Source organism: Typopeltis vanoorti, chromosome 14, assembly GCF_054136105.1.
Source record: "Typopeltis vanoorti isolate ZY-2024b chromosome 14, IOZ_Tvanoo_1.0, whole genome shotgun sequence".
NCBI classification, from domain to species: Eukaryota; Metazoa; Arthropoda; class Arachnida; order Uropygi; family Thelyphonidae; genus Typopeltis; species Typopeltis vanoorti.
The window spans coordinates 76143176-76161625 of record NC_143562.1 but is presented as its reverse complement, the minus strand read 5'-3'; the positions used below and the strand labels follow the sequence as shown (position 1 = coordinate 76161625).

The 18450-nt window shown below is 36.0% G+C and overlaps 1 protein-coding gene across 3 annotated transcripts in view; it reads right to left on the bottom strand.

Moving 5' to 3' along the window:
• Nucleotides 1-18450, bottom strand: part of Parp16 (Poly(ADP-ribose) polymerase 16) — a 142532-nt gene that overhangs the window by 99502 nt on the left and 24580 nt on the right. For all 3 annotated transcript variants that reach the window (XM_090403659.1, XM_090403657.1, XM_090403660.1), the window contains one exon: nucleotides 1238-1455. In XM_090403659.1, coding sequence (XP_090259785.1) covers nucleotides 1238-1417 — 180 coding nt within the window. In that variant the 5' untranslated portion in view covers nucleotides 1418-1455. The remainder of the gene's footprint in view (nucleotides 1-1237; nucleotides 1456-18450) is intronic.

Here is an 18450-nt window from a genome sequence, read left to right as displayed (position 1 = left end):
AATCTTGCACTCCAACAATTTCATTCTCTGTCATTCCCGCTACCTCTTGTTCTGTTGTACCTTACTTCCATTTCCTCATTCATGCCTTCTTTCGCTCCCTTATCACTAACTTTCACATTCTTGCATTCTTTCACTCCCTCAGTTTCACTAGCTTTTGTTTCATTTGTGTTTCTTTTATTTATGCCATTTCTATCTTTTCAGTTTGTTTTGCATTCATTACCTTATGGTCTAATAATATATCACACTTCCTACAAATCCATAATTTCTCTTGTCTCCTGTTCATTCTCTATCTTTCCACAACCACATCTCTTACACTCTGCCATCCACACATATTACATTCACAACATTGAATCATTTTGAAAAGTCTATGTCGTTAATGCCACTTGATTTTTGCATCACTCGCCTAGTCACATACTGGTCGAAGCCAACATGGTTGACCTTGTAAGCTGCCATTGTTATATTTAAAGCAGGCAATTTTTAACTAATAAATCACGCAGAAATCATGTGATGGTTTACCCCATACAGTATCACATTCCTATCCACCCATTCCTGAATGTGCCCTTAACCAGCTTTTCTATTTTTAACTATAACTCGTGAGAAAATTATCAGTTTATAACTACATTGGGACTGTCTTGTCTTCTTTCACTCATGAAAAGCCAATTACAGTGAAGATAAAAAATATAAAAGCAGTAATAACAAAAGGGTTAGTATTTGTCATTTAACAGTCTGGGGGGGAAAAAAAACCTTCACTTGCTTGATAATTAAACCATAACTTTATTTAAAAAGCACTGGAGTTTAGTTTCTGATTTTCAAAGTATGAAAAATACCAGAAAATGACAGTTCTTATTCAATCATATTAGAATAATATGCGGTGCCAGTACTTTGATTAAATAATGAAATATGACGTCAAAAATCATAATTTCAAAACTACTACTACTTCCTCTTCTTCAGCTTGTCCCAGTTAAGTAGGGTTCATTGCTATAAATCATAATTTTAGAACAAATACAAAAAAATGTGCTTTTATATTATTATTTTGTATTATCAGCAAGAATAAACAAATTCTTACAATATAGTTCTTGAGCAAGGCAGTTTTGGAGCTCCAGATTTGAAATTTTAATCATATATAATTTATATTATATATATATAAATAAATAATATATATATATTATTTATTAATTCATTCATGAATTTAATTTATTTAACAATGCAAGTGAATGTTTATATAAGTATTAATTACCAGTTTTTCAATATCCTTTTCTTCAGAATTAAGTTTATAAAATGATGAGGGAAATGGACGAAGCACAGAATCATAACGATAACTCTTTGCTGCAGCAAAAAATAGAGTCCAGCGCAGATCAGCAGCAAAAATATCGGACGTGATAAGGGCCAAAACTGGATGGATGGCTTCTTCCAACATATATAAAAGAATGAGTTGAACACTGAAGGTAGTGGAAGCTGAAATATAGAAAATAATTTCGGAATATTATCACTCATTGAAAATAAAAATTAAAGATTGTGAATGTCAGACATTATTTCGAATTTTGCAAGAACTTTGGTCCATTTATTAATTTAGTTTATCACCAGTATTTTCTTATAATTAATACCCGTTTTCTTTTTTTAACCTTGTGTTCATGATTGTTTTTCAAGAGTGCAAACTTTCGACAAGGACAATACTAAATGACAGTGAAAGGTAGGTGTGGCAAAAACACAGCATCCTGCATGCTTACTGAATATGTGACTTAATGCAATGTACATAGTATTTCTTACATTGCAAGAATGTATATAATTTGAGTAAAAAGCATTACAGAATTATAATAGAAAGTATAAAGTATTTTTCCTATGTGTTTTCTCATGCAGTTCGAGTTTTCCACAGAAGGAACCTAGTCAAAACATCTGGTGCTACTGCAGCTGAAAATTTAATAGATTTGACAAAACTGTTTTAGCTTAAACTATAACCACTATAAAGGAATTAGAAAGGAAGAGTCAAAATGTTCAAGAAAAACTGGAAAGCAGGTCCATCAATCAAATCAGTTGCTAGCAAATGCTTAAAACTGAATTATGGCTGCACTGTTTACAGGAATAGAAGAAAAATTTCAGATGACCAGTTTTTGATATTATATTTTTAAAATACAGAACAAACTGCACAAAATGTATGCAGCAGAAATGTGACAATGATATAACATCATTTTATAAAATACTTGGGACTGCTTTTATGTGCTACTAGTCAAAATACAGCTTTAAGGATTGACTAGACATAATTTGCACTGATCAATTCAAATATTCACTGACAGGCATAATGGACCCATTTTCACTGCAAAACAGCTGCAATCAAACAGTTCCTCAGTTACTTTCATAAAACTGGAGTACAAAAATTACTTCATAAAAATTTTGGATAACAAAATTACAGAGACTCATTAGTTTTGAAATACAATAAACTGCACAGTTTTCATGGTCAATAGGCTCCATAAGTTTGCAAACAGAACTGAGAATCACACAACTCAAAATCTTCCAGAGTTAGTTCTCTCACTCTTCATAGCATCCCTTTCTGAAAAATGAACTTAGAAAGCTTTCTGTTACAAATGATACTATAACATAGTGAAAACAATGTAAGAGGGCTTGTTTTTTGCAGAACTGTTTGCATACTCCCAAAAATATCAGACACCAGATGGATAACAGACTAATTTAGTTTATGTTAGTAATAATGTAAACTTGTCATTCAGTAATACCATCATAGTAACCCATATACTTCTTGAAGGTACATACCAGGAATTTAATGGTGGTGACATACATTCCCTTCATATTTTTCATGCATTTTAGGTTTGACGGCATTGTTAAGGCCAAGTAATCTGGCTTCATAGAAACAGAATTAATGTCATGAGAGGGCAGTTAATCTTACTGGATAACATGGTCTGCTGACTATGAACTACTGGTATTTGTTGACTACTTTGTCTATCTGTCCAGCTTGTGAGGTGAAAAACCCAATTTAGGAGGGGTAGGGAATCCTGTCTTCATGTGAAACTAACTCATGTTCAACTGATCCTTGTAAAGGTTCTTTCTCTGCCATGCTCTGGATACTCCTTCACATAGGATTAGATGGAGGAAAATATTGATGCTACAAAGTCATTAGTCTAAGAGAATATTTTTAGAATCAGCATCAACTATGAAGCATTCTTCCAACCTCAACAGATATGGATGCATTACCTTGTCAAAGATCTGGGAGACTGTCATTTTGAGACCTGATAGTCTGATTTCTCCAAATTAATTTTATAGTTATCTTTTTTTTTTGTCTTTTTTATATGAATCCCACTCACACAATATTGCAAACCTGTATTATCATGGGTGAGCTATGGTTAGATAACCTGGAAACCATGCTCCAGATATATGAATTGAACTTTTTATGTCACTTTATGCCAGCAATCAGCAAGGTGGTTATTTTGCATCAGGTGATGAAATTCATCTATCACTTAAAAATCTTCAAAAACATCCATGACTATGGTGGGAATTGAACTCATAGCCTGTTTTTGTGTGTGTGTGTGTGTGTGTGTGTGTGTGAGAGAGAGAGACAGAGAGAGAGCACCTCCACTCAGCCAACCAGATTTTCATCAGAGAATGCAGCTGATATTTCAGTCTTCTATACCAATTACATTCACACCAAATTTGTTACAGCATATGACTCTCCCCCTCAAAAAGATGCAAATCCATTTTACATTTCAGTATCGTGGATGTGATAAGGGTTAGACAATCCATAAAACCTACTCTATAGACCAATCAAGGTAGTTTTATAAGCTATTTCAGGCATCTAATAAGCAAGGTGATGGTCTCACACAACCAGGCAATGAAAAATGCCTACCACCTGTGTTCACAAAATACCCATGCAACAGTAGGATTAGAACCTACAGCTTGTTGGTTGGAGAACAGATATGCTATCCTCTTTCAAAATGTTAAATAGTGTACAAGAATCATTGTAAAAGTTTGCAGATTCAACTGTTATCTAAGAAAATAATATTTATTAAAAGAATAAATTATTATGCTTATGTTTCAGCCTTTACAATGAGGCTGTCATGGTCCATCATGTAATAAGACAGTGAATGGAAAATTGTAAGAATTCTGGATAAGAGATAGTTCTTGAAAGTTTTTTTACTTGCTTATACATTAAATTAAAGATACAAGAAATTATATTCTTGTTTAATCCTTTATCCAAGTATTAGCAAACAATGTTTGCACGTGAAGTATCTTCACGTTTAAGCTACTTGTATACAGAGGCTAATAACTTCACATTAATTGCCTTGGCATCCCATAATCATCATAACTCAGGGGTCTGTTTTAGGTTCATTGCTGTTTAACCTGTATATTAATGATATAGGTGAAGATTTGGATGGAGATATTCAGTTGTTTGCAGATGATGCAAAGTTGGGACGAACCATGAAGTGTAGTGAAGATGTTGTGGCCTTACAGGAAGACTTGAATAGATTGAGTGATTGGGCATGGAAACGGGGATGTGAGTTCAATGTTGCAAAATGTAAGGTTTTAAAATTTGGAAAACAAAGATGGGATGCAGAATTTATGCTTGGTGAGAATATATTGTTGGAGGTAGAGGAAATAAGAGATCTGGGGGTGATAGTGGATAAAGATCTAAAATTTAGAGGGACACATCACCAAAATTGTGAAGACAACACAAAGGCTTCTGGGAATGATGCGGAGGACACTGACGTGTAGAAGTAGGGAGATTCTTGTTCCGTTGTATAAGGCTTTGATTAGGCCACACATGGACTATTGTGCCCAGATTTGGTCACCGGATTTTCAGAAGGATGAAGAGATGTTGGAAAGGGTCCAAAGGAGACTGACTAAGGTAGTTTCTGACCTCTGGAATGTCGAGTATGAGGAAATATTGAGAAGATGTAATTTGCAGAGTCTGGTGGACAGGAAGAAGAGGGGAGATATGATAGAGACCTACAAGTTGGTAAGAGGTTGTTATAGGATCAATGCTGGAGAAGTTTTATAGAGAATAGTGGGAGATCAGGGGAGAACCAGAGGTCATCCCTGGAAACTGTATAAAGAGGGTGTGAGTAGGGGAGTGAGAGGCAGGTTTTTTTCGTGCAGAGTTGTGAATGATTGGAATGCCTTGCCTGAGAATGTGGTGTCTGCAAAGAGTTTGAATGTGTTTAAAACACGGTATGATGAGCTGTGTGTGTGTGATAAAAGGACCTCCGAGATGAGTCTTTGACTCCACGAGGTCTTGGGGTGATAATAATAATAATAATAATAGAAAGCGCACATCTTTTTGATTGTGTATAATGCTATGCATTATGGGAGGGGCTAGTACCCAGACTGGTTTTGACCTTTATGAAGGTATCATCAGACCCTGATGAGACCTCAAAAAAAAAAAAAAAAAACTTAATCCTGTAAAAAAACCTAGCAAATTAGTTTAAAGAATGAAAATTTCAGGGGCTGAAGTTCTAAATACAATCTGTATGATTCCAAAATGAAGATTACTAATGCTGAAAGTTTTGTGGATAGAGTATGTTGAATGAACCATTATGTAATTCTTACAATGGACTAAAGTAATTCAAAGCAACTGATGACAACAGATACAAACTCCTCTTAAATGGATTGGGTGTTAGGTACCTTGAAAAAAGAACTATTCACTGAGAGTATGTAAGAGCAAAGTCAGGGAAACTAGAGGAATCTGTTGGGGTGTGGGGAGATGCAGGGGTGTGTATGTGTAGGCTAGCCACTGATGAGGTGGATAAGTCTTAAAAAGGATAAAAAATGATGGAATGTAGTCTCTCAGATAATAATAAAAGTTACCTAAGAAAGGGATAGTCAATACAAGATGCAAAAGTAGCTGTGAACTTATGAAGATACTGCAATTCATGTATAATAATGCCAGAGGCATCAAGAATAAGAGGAAAGAGTTTCAGACATTGGTTGGTGCAACTTTGTCAAAAGTAATATGAGACCCAGTTGACTACAGATAATGCAGTTACAGGGGTAGAATCTGAGAGTAGTCTTTTCAGGGAGGACAGAGAGAGATGAGGATAAAGGAGGGAAGTATACTGCTAATGACAGCAAAAAAAAGGGGGGGGGGGGGAGAGAAAGAAGGTCACAATGAAGACAGAGATGAGAAAAGGCAGCGATTCTGGGACAACCAGGTAAGAGACAGATCGGACAAAATATACAGTTGGCAGCTACAAGGGAAGATGTGGATGACATACTTGGCAAATCTGCACAACAACAAGTGAAGACCAAGTAATTATTGTGGGGAACTTTAACTATAGCATGGCCTGGAAGGGAAGAAAAGATCACATTGCAAGAAGGAAATGAATTTATTTACTTAATAAGAGATAATTACTTGAATCATCATATAATAGAAGGAATTCAAGTTTTGAGAAAGGTGAATCTGGTGATAACATTGGATAATCTGTCTATAGTCAAAGGTATGTCATCAAAGTAGCCACATTAGCCTCTGACGGGGGAGAGAATGATCATGAGACTTGGGAAGTTGCCAGATATATAGAATTTTCAATTGAGAAGAGGTGTGTGAGCTTGAAGCAGTACTATGATATAAGAATCTGGAAAGGAAGGTTAGCAATATTTGCGGCATGGTTAAGGAGTGTCTAAAGAAAACAGCTGCCATAAAATAGGTACGTAAGCTGTCACATTTGTAGAAATTACAGAAATTTCTCTCGTCCTTCATAAGGAACACAAATCATCCATCCAGTATCATGAACTGGAGCATCTGGCATAGCAGAACATGCTAAGTTGACTAAACACAAGGGAGCCTACATTTAGTTGAGATGAGAACTGTGAGGACCCTCTACAATTTCTGAATTTAAACAGATCTGATAGCCAATTATCCCCTTTATAGGAAATATTATTGTATCAATCTTCTGTAAATTCCTCATTATCTTACATTATTTTTTGGGGGGGGGGATTTCCTGACACTGCTGTCTTACACCGTAGTTGTCATCATCATACTTATCAAAGATATAGGCCTAGTATGGCCTGTTCCGGCTTTAGAAGTCATCGTTGAATCGTTTAAGAGGACGTCCTGGTTTTCTTTTTCCTAATGGCTTGTACTTTAAGGCTTGTTTTGGTAATCTTTCTGTTTTCATTCTTTGAACGTGTTCCATCCATTTATGTTTATATTTTTTTATTTTTTCTATTACTGGTTCTTGGTTTAATTCTTTCATGATATCTTCGTTTCTTTTGTGATCAAATAGGGTATACTTTGCAGTTTTTCTCATAAACTTAATTTCTGCTGTTGTTAATCTTTGTTTGTCTTTTTGTTTTATTGTCCAGATTTCGCTTCCATACATTAAGACCAGTAGGGCTAATGTATTGTATACTTTTAGCCTGGTTTGTTTTTGAACTAGGTTTGGTTTAAATATAGAGTTAATTACTCCTGTTATTTTTAAATATTTTGCAATTTTTATGTTTATATCTTTTTCATTTTCATAAGTGATCATACATCCTAGGTAGTTAAATGAATTCACCTGTTCTAAGATCTTGTTATCTATTACTATCTTAGTTCTTGCTGGATCTTGTCCTTTAAAGGCCATAGTTTTTGATTTTTCCGTTGATATTATCATAATCTTTGGATATCTCATTTAGATTTAAAATAGCTTTCTGTAAGTTATCTTCAGAATTTGTAATTATTATTTGGTCGTCTGCAAAGAGGAGAGTGTTTAAGTTAACTGTAGGTGAAAGTTTAATTCCTTGATGTAAATTTTTACTCCATTTTATTATTATTTCATTTAAGTAGATATTAAAAAGAGTTGCTGAGAGGGGACATCCCTGTCGGACCCCTTGGTTTATCTCTCTTGTATATGATAGCTCGTGATTTAATCTTATTTGTATTTGATTAATTTCATATATACTTGTGATAGCTTTTAGGATATTATTTGGTATTTGTCTTTCTTTTAATATGTTAAATAATATGTTTCTTTTAACTTTGTCAAATGCTTTTTCAAAGTCAATAAAAGCAATATGTGTTTCTAAGTTATATTCTCTTCTTTTCTCTATTATTAATTTTAGGCAAAAGGCTGGGTCTATACATGATCGTCCTTTTCTAAATCCATTTTGTACCTCTAGAATAAAGTTTTCGGAATATTTCATTAGTTTGTTATTTAAGATTCTGCTATATATTTTGTAACAGGAATTTAGCATACTGATACCGCTATAGTTTTTAGGGTCATCTCTATTACCTTTCTTAAAGATAGGAATCACAATTGCTTTTTTCCATTCTATTGGGGGGATACCAGTTGAGTAAATTTTATTTAAAAATAATAAGTCTTCCTTTGAATCTTGTTCCTGCGTATTTATATAGTTCTGAACCTAGCTTATCTTCTCCAGGTGATTTTCCGTTTCTTGTTTCTTTCAGGCTGATTTCTAATTCTTCTTTAGTTATTTCCTTTTCGTTAATTGTTTGCTTTGCCAGTTGTCTTTTTTAAAATATTTGTCTGTCCACAGTTCTGTGTAGTAATTTAGAAATTCTTCTAATTTCAATTCAGTGTTTAATTTTATGTAGTTGTGCTTTATAAAATTAATTTTTTTTTCTTGCATGTTACTTTGTGTTCCATTGTTAACATACTGATACTTGGATACTTAGGCAAAAATTTTACACTGATTAAAATTTACTTCCACATAAATTTTGAACTTCTGCCTTTTAATTTCTACTTTAATTTCTTTATTTTCTAAGGAGTCAATATCACATGCATACTCAGATCAGGAGAATAAAGAGTAAAAGAGTAGAAGTAATTAAAGAAGGCAGAAGGAGATTGATTAGTAGCATCATTAAGCAGGAACTGCAAAAAAAGTAATGCTGTGGATTGTATGTGTCAATAAGGAATTACCGTGAGTGGGCACATTTAAATAATTATAATACCGGAATTAACTCATGTAAAATATTATTTATTAGTATAATTTTTGCCTGAGTATCATCACAAGCATCTTCAGTACAAAGCTGATAGAACAATAACTGACAATTCCAAAAGATGCCACCTAAGTAGCTAATGCAAGATAACTAAAAAAAAAAAAAGTCATTAAATTTCCTAACTTATTAAAAAATAATAAAGTAATAAAATAAAATAAATAAAAATAAATAATTAAATAAAATTATATATGCACATATATTATTATAATTAATTTTTACTCGGTGGGGAAATATTATTAAAAAGTTTTAATGACTGATACCGAGAGATAAAGAGATGACATGGTATATTTGAAAAGATACTACTAATGTACTAGTTTCGTTGAATTGATCAACGTCTTCAGGTATCACAATCAAAGAAATATATAAAAAAATTACAGAGACTTAAAATTGCATTAACAGAACAAGTACAAAAGACAGTAGCATGTTTGAAAAAAAAATGTGAACTTGAGTTCCAAATAAACGTAGACTACATGCTGTCACGAGTGCGCCAATACTGAACAGAGGCAACGTGTGCATCAGAGAGATTGAAACTTAGGCTGTTGTTGATATGGGAAGAATCTAGAGAAATTTCTCTAGATTCGACAATCTTTCTCTCAAGCTCATCATAGCACACATAGATGTTAGAAGTTTGAGTCCAGTTCACAATGTGTTGGAGGCCTTCGTCTGAGTTAACTGAAAAGAGAACGAGGCTAGAGAGAGCGCTGGCTCTAGTCCTGTTGTAGGAGATATCTCTAGGGTGTTCTTCCAAACGCCGTAGAGATATCTCTACGGCATTTGGTTTTAATAATGGTTTCTCTCCTAATAAAATTGACAAATTTCTTTCCCCCAGTCACTCAACTACTTCTGAAGATCCCTCTTCCCCCAGAGCCTTCATCTCTTTGCCTTACATCAGTTCTCTTTCACCAAAACTGGCAAAAATTCTCAAGAAGTTTAACTTCAGAACTTGCTTTACTACGCTCCCAAAACGTCATTCAATACTTAGTAAATCTAAAGAGAAACATCTTCCAACTCAGCTTCCAGGAGTGCACAAGATTTTATGTGATTGTGGAAAGCCATACTATGGGCAGACTGCTAAATCCATTCTTCTGTGTTTGGAAGAACACCGTAGAGATATCTCCTACAACAGGACTAGAGCCGGCGTTTACTTAGTAAAACTTAGTAAACTTACTTTTGTAAATACTTAGTAAACCTAAAGAGAAACATCTTCCAACTCAGTTTCCAGGAGTGGACAAGATTTTATGTGATTGTGGAAAGCCATACTATGGCCAGACTGCTAAATCCATTCTTCTATGTTTGGAAGAACACCGTAGAGATATCTCCTACAACAGGACTAGAGCCAGCGCTCTCTCTAGCCTCGTTCTTTTTTTTCAGTTAACTCAGACGAAGGCCTCCAACACATTGTGAACTGGACTCAAACTTCTAACATCCATGTGTGCTATGATGAGCTCGAGAGAAAGATTGTCGAATCTAGAGAAATTTCTCTAGATTCTTCCCATATCAACAACAGCCTAAGTTTCAATCTCTCTGATGCACACGTTGCCTCTGTTCAGTATTGGCGCACTCATGACAGCGCGTAGTCTACGTTCATTTGGAACTCAAGCTCGCATTTTGAAAACAAAATGCGAGCTTGATTGTGATACCTGAAGATGTTGATCAATTCAACGAAACTAGTAAACTAGTAGTATCTTTTCAAATATACCATGTCATCTCTTTATCTCTCGGTATCAGTCATTAAAACTTTTTAATATATATATATATTAAAAAGTACGTAACAATAATAACAATATTATTATTGTTACGTACCACCTCCAGGGAGTCCAAAAACTCATTGAGGGAGGGCACCAACTCTACAACTCTCCGTCTCCACCAACTACCTTCATCATCTATACCAGCGGTCACCAAAGTGATCGATATCGACCCCCAGGGATCGATATAACATTGTTAGGGATCGATTCGGACTCAGGGATCGATAGAAAAATATAAGACATCATTGTACTGGTAATATTTAATTCGGTTAACTTGGATTACCTCCATCCTGAATGACAACACAATTAAGAGTGAATTGTGGGAACAGTGACATGAATAGGACCTGTAAGATAGAGCAAGGTCATGAAATAGTTATGGAGGCCAAAATGACGTATTTACCAATAAACGGATGTCCGTGGTTCCCGCCCGTGGTACATCCTATATATACCTATAGGAAGATTGTATTATTATTATTTTTTATCTAAATTAAATTTTATATATTATTTATCTCTCCTATCAAATATGTAATGTTAATAAGGATGTCAAAAACAAGAACGTATCCCTTTGATGTTAAGTCAATATAATAATATATACTATATTATACATACAAGAAACACTGTAACTATAAAATAAACAATCTAAAAACTCACATAAGCGTCTTTTTTGTTTGTCCTGTCATAATTAAATAATAGTAAAATAGAGGGGGTCGATAAAAAGATAAGAAACTCTTGAAGGGGTCGACGGTCAAAGAAGCTTGGCGACCCCTGATCTACACCAATGCCATCTATCACCAAACACCACCACTAGTATTTTCACAGACAATCACAAACATCCATGCCCATGGCGGGATCCAAACCTGTAGCCTTTTGGCTGGAGAGTAGATACACTAACCACTCGGCCAACCAGGCAGGCACAAATTAATTTTTTTTTCTTGCATGTTACCAAATATATGCATATATTATTTTATTTAATTATTTATTTTTTATTTATTTATTTTATTTTATTATTTTTTAATAAGTTAGGAAATGTAATGACCTTTTTTAGTTATCCTATATTAGCTACTTAGGTGGCACTTTTTGGAATTGTCAGTTAATGTTCTAATTGTTCTATCAGCTTTGTACTGAAAAATGCCTGTGATACTTAGGTGAAAATTATACTAATAAATAATATTTTATGAGTTAATGTGGAATGTATATAAGGAGAATGCTAAACATTAAACTTATATAAGAAAAAGGCAAGAAGAATGATAAGCATGATAAGGAAAGCAAAATAAAAGTTAAATTATGGAGGGTATTATCATTATTATTATCATTTGCATATCTCCATGGAGTCAAAAACTCATTGCAGAAGTTCTAATCACTGTTCACACAATACCTGTCTCATACTCCTCATTGAACTTGCACTACAAAAAATTTCTTCCACATCAACCTAATAACAACCCTTTACCAACTAAAATGTCTCAATCATATCCTCTCAATCATTTTTGTTGCCTCCTATTCACAAGGTTTTGCAAATGGCATTCCCTCAATCTGTCCTTATATCAAACATCCTGAAGATCAGTTATGACTTCAGCCAGCCTTCTCTGGACCTTTTCCAATATATCCTCATTACCATGAAAACCAGGATACCAAATCTGTGCACAATAATCCATATGAGACCTGATCAAAGCCTTATACAAAGGAGTCAGAACCTCTTTATTTCTACAAGTTAAGCTCCTCTGCATCATTGCCACAATTTGATTGACATCTTCACAACTTGTGTAATGTGACCTCTGAATTTCAGATCCTTGTCCTCCACCACTCTCGGGTTTCTTATTTCCTCAACTTTTTCCAAAATTTCCCCCCAAGTATATACTTTGCATCTATTGTTAACTGCCAAATTTCAGAACCTTACACTTTGCAACAGTGAACTGACAGTTTCATACTGTTGCCCACTCATACAATCTATTCAAGTCCTCTTGTAAGAGAGGACTTGAATAGATTGTATGAGTGGGCAACAACACCTGCTTGATTCTTCTTCACTCTTCCTAGTTTTGCATCATCCCCAAGCCATTGTATTCCCCAGTTAAAGTATTCCAATATCATTAATATACAAACTAAATAACAATAATCCCAAAACTGATCTGTGCAGCACACCACTAATGACTTTCCTTTTTCAAATAGTGCCCCCCCCATACACAAGTTGCTGGTACCTATCTGTACCTAACTCTAATCTATCATCCAATGCCATTTGTTTCAGTTTAGTTACCAATTTGTGATGTGACAATCAATCAAAATCAAAAGCGTTTGCAAAATCTTAGTGTACCACTGCATATGCAACATGTTACGTTGTTGCTTTCTCTATATTTTACTTTATTCTATCTCTATTCAGCCCACAATCTAATCTACTGTTGTGCCTCTTAAATATTAATTCAGTATTATTTCCTTTTTGGATACTGGCAAAATTTATATTATGCTGCGCCAGCCAATATCCTATAACAGAAGAGACTCTTGTTCAGGGAAACAATTCTAAATTCAAAAGGGATTCGCACAATAATCAATCTTACGCTAGCGCCATGCAGATTCAGTTAGCAGTCGTGACCTGAATCTCACTTCAGCAATAATACCTAAGGTTCCTTCCCGCCCAAAAGGTTCTATTTCATAAGTGGTGGTTTGAATTCGTAATCAGGCATAAACTCAGGTATATGGTACAAAACATATTTATTGGAAAAGCACAGAACATTTACAGTTAAGAAATTCAAATATTCAATAGAACAAAACTCACACTAAGTTAGGGTTCATACTAAATCACAACAATGAAGTTAAATAAGCTAAATCTTTCAACTATGAAAAGATATGATTGAGTATAATCACAACACTACTAGGTTGTAATTCCTTTCACAAATTATTCACCGAATGCACACTGAACACTTTCATTAATACTCTATCAATAGCTATCCTAATTCTAAATTTCATTAGTCAATACTAGTCATTCTCGATCAAAATACTGCCTATCAACAATTTTTCTTTGTTCCACGGGGTTTAACTAATTCAATCAAATTCTCACTTAAAAGTTCTCTAGTAAAATGTCCTTAGCTTACAATCTACACAGTTCTCTTTCTTCAAAGTGATCTTAACATAGAATGAAATTCTTTACATTACCTGATCCTTTCTGACTGTCTTGATGCTATCACATGTAGATCTGGTTTTACCTTCCTGTATATCTATCGGCTGTCTCAGTGCCTGGCAATGCACTACGCTGTTCTTGAAACACTTCCAGACTTCGGCGTGTTTTCTACCACTTCTCAGGAAACTTCCTCCGTTCTCTACGATGGGACTTTTTGCGAAGGCTCGATTCTGCATAGGCCGTCATATCACGGTCAGCCTCGCTTGGAAATCTTCAAGCCTTCTCAGGAATAGGCCTCGTCATCCGACACTGTTGTAATCAACCCACCGCTCTCTCACGAATCACCCGACAAACCTCCAAAGGTTGAAATCCAGGAACTGAAGAAGAAAAAGCCCTCTCATACGGCGCACATCGTCCTTTTTTTCACCTTTTCGTGTGCCCGCTATTCAATGTGTCTTTTACCGCATGAACCTCACAGTTCATGCCCCTTGGGTGATCCTACACTAACCTGTTAGGTTACCGTATTCCAGGTAATTGTTCTGATGTCACTTTCTGTGTAGGTACAGCCTCCGGCATTACGCTCGACTCATACAGATTACATATGATTATTTTGGATTACTACTTATTATCTGTTTGGAAAATTCGCAATGTACTAGACAGCTTAATGGGATTTACAAATAATATTTAACAATTCCGTTACACAATTCTCACTATTCTAACACAAAATCAAAATTCTCTGCTTCTGAATTCAGTTATATAGGAATGAACTTCAGTATATAGCACATATAGAATACATATTATCACATGACACAAGGAAATTTTCATAATTATGTGCTGATGTGCAGGTATCTCCTTAATTAGTAATGTGTAGTATGTTAAATCCTGAATAAAGAATTTGCTTGTAAAGATCTCCATTCAAGATCTAACACATCGCCTGTGTCCAATACATTTGTCACCTTATTATAGTACATAAGCAAGTTTGTAAAACACAATCTCCCCTTAACAAACCCATGCTGACAAGCACAAAGAATACCACTGTTATCAACCCACCTTTGTATCCTATCTCTCACCAACCTCTCCAATACTTAACAACTACAGATATACAGATCGGCTCATAATTTGTTGCCTTAGCTTTATCACCACTTTTGTGAAGTGAAACAATTTTGCCTTCTATCCACTCTTGGACTGTGCTGTTGCAAGACTCTTGTTATACAGGTAGGCCAAGGCTGATGCTAAACAATTACCAATCTCCCACTTTCTTTCATTAACATCATCTTACCATAACATTCTTCTTTCTACTTGGCACATATCAAAAAAACTTTTAAGGACTTTTCTTGGCCTGATTTGTTAATTTCTGCTCATACTGCACTTTTGTTGTCCTTATCAACTGAGTCACTCTCCTGGCCTGCTGTTTATACTCCTCATGCAACTGATTATTACCATTATTAATCTTGTGTGATGCCTCCAACAAGGCATCCAAAGGTACCAAGCCTCCTGGACCACTGACAGCAACTATGATGAATGCAAAACTTAAAAAGCTCCATGCTGGCTTGATCGTCGCCAGGATCGCATTGCTTCTTTGGGTGGAGGGCGAGCTTCGAAAAATAAGTTACAGTCCCCTAAACAACACTCTCTCAAGATATGTTCCTTAAACATAGGACTATTTAAATCCAAAGTCATCGGCAAAATATCCAAAGACAAAGCAATTGATGTCTTGGCTCTCCAGGAAACCTATGTGCCTGACACTGCCCTCAACAGACTAAAGATCCCAGGCCTAATTCTTGTGTCTTATAACTGCCATCCCAAGCATGGCATGGCAACCTACATCCGGCCTGACCTCAAGGACATAACCCAATGTGCACCTGATGCAGAATACTCCATAGGTATTAAAGTTCAAAATACCACCATATACAATGTCTACAAACCACCATTGCAATCCTGGCCTGATCAGATGGACCAGCCACCACCTCACCCTGCTATCTATGTTGGCGACTTCAACTCTCATCACACTATGTGGGGCTATTCCTCTAACAACCGGGATGGTAATAATCTAGTTAACTGGATGGATACATATAATCTGTATTTGATTTACGATCCAAGCAGGAAGGCACTCTCCACTCAGCCAGATGGAACAGAACCTACACCCCAGATGTATGCATAGTCTCTAAAGACTCTGAAGACCACCCTTTGCCAACAACCAGAACCATCCTCAACAGATTCCCTAATAGTCAGCATTGTCCTACATTAATAGAGACAGGCACATCAATCCCAGTCATCAGCGGAACACCAATCGCTAGATGGAATCTTCGCAGGTTCAACTGGAATGCATTTCAGAAACAAATCGAGCAAACCATCAGAGCAATCCCACCTACTCCCAATTGCTATCCTAAACTAATCAAAACTGCGGCCAAATCCTCTATTCCTAGAGGCTACAGATAACAATACATCCCATGCTGGGTGTAGAGAAACTGAAGAACTTTTGGCCAAATATGAGGAAACTGAAGACCCAATTGTTGCTAAGGAGTTCATAACAACCGTGGATAAAAACAGAAAGGAAAGATAGATCTCAACCATCCATGAACTCGATTTTACCACATCTAGCCAGAAAAGCTGGTCACTTCTGAGAAAATTAGGTGGAGCAGAACCAACAACACACAAAACAACAGAGATAACTTCTGATCAAATGGCTAATCATTTATTGAAAACCTCCAAGATACGTCCCAGCTCTATCAGGAAAATTACTGTGCAATCTTCCATCACACAAATCCTGAAGACGAGACCTGAGCTTCTTGAACTTGTACATCAAGTATCTTGGGAAGAGGTACAGGTAGCCTTAAAACTCACCAAGAATGGCAAGGCTGCAGAAGTGGATGGTATCCTCCCTGAGTTTCTAAAACATCTCGGTCAACAAGGCCAAACATGGCTGGCCGCTCTTTTCTCAGAAATTATAATGACTGGTAAACTACCAAATCTGTGGAAGGAAGCCAAAATAATTGCCGTGCCCAACCCAGGGAAAGATCCAAATGATGTGAAAAATCTACGACCTATCACTTTGCTCCACCTTTAAGCTCTTTGAAAGAATTCTCCTTAAAAGAATTTCACCACTCATCGAAAGAGCACTCCCGATTGAACAAGCTGACTTCAGGCCAGGAAGAAGTTGCTGTGATCAGGTCCTGGCTCTGACAACACAGATTGAAGCAGGCTTCCAAAAGAAACTTAAATCTGGAGTCACTTTCATTGACCTAACATCAGCTTATGACACAGTCTGGATCAGGGGCCTCCTCCTAAAGCTAGGAAATATTATAAGATGCAAAAAACTTTCCAGCTTTTTGAATCCATTCTCTCCAACAGAAAGATCCGGGTCCATATTGGCGGAAAAAAGAGCAGGCCCAGATTCCAGATACTTTAACATCTACGTGTACGACTTACCACATACCAGCTCAAGCAAGTATATGTACACTCATGACTTAGCGATCCTACATCAATCTACCTCCTTTGTCAACCTGGAATCAACCTTGAACACAGACCTGAACATCCTGGAAGAGTACTTCAAGCAGTAGTACTTGAAGCCAAATCCAACAAAAACTGTCTCCACGGTATTTCACCTGAACAATGCAGAGACGAATCGACACCTCAACCTTTCTTTCTGTGAAAAAATGGTAGAACACGAGCCTCACCTGAAATAACTTGGAGTGAGCCTGGACAGACGCCTAACCTATAAAAGGCACATCACCAACCTGTCCAACAAAATTAAAACGAGAAACAACATCATTTCAAGGCTTGCTGGAACAACCTGGGGTTGTGGTGCAGAAGCCCTAAGATCGTCTGCACTAGCCCTCGCATTCTCTGCAGCAGAATATTGTGCCACTGTCTGGGAAAGAAGTGCACACTAACATTGTAGATACCCAGCTAAACTCTACCATGTGCACAATTAGTGGAACAGTGAGAAGCACCCCTCTCTCCTGGCTACCTGTCCTATCTAACATTGCTCCACCAAACATACAGAGAAGACAAACCTTAATTAAAGAATTTAATAAAGCAATGAGCAATCCACTCCTGCCCCTGCACCAGACTCTCTCATAAATCCACCTAGTCTTCGCCTAAAATTTAGAAAGCCTCTCTGGTCCATGGATGAACTCTCTTCAGCTTCCCTGCCATCAACACCTGACATGTGGAGAGAATTCTTAAACGTGTGGACAGACTTATGTGTTCGTCGAACATGTTGTTTATTATTTTAACGGTATAATAGATATTAACTTGATCCTTGATTAATATACCTTATTAACTTGATTAATATACCTTGAACTTGATTAATATACCTTATTAACCAGATCTTCGGCAAGTTAATAAGGTATATTAACTTGCCGAAGATCTGGGAGACAGTCATATTAAGAAAAAACTAGCACTTTTCTAGGACTCTAGTAATATATGATAGCGTTTTTTTTTTTTTTTTTTTTTTTTTCAGATAGAGGGCGCCAAAATCAGGACTCTAGTCTTTGTGTTGCTGCTACAATTTTGTTGAAGTACACCATGTTGTTTTAGTCTCGCGTATTGTGACAAACAGTGTTTTTGTGCTCTGAAGATGCTGGTTATAATACCAGCGAAATATCAGCATCAAGTTAATAAATTAATTATTTACTTAGTTTCTGTGTTCTATTATACCG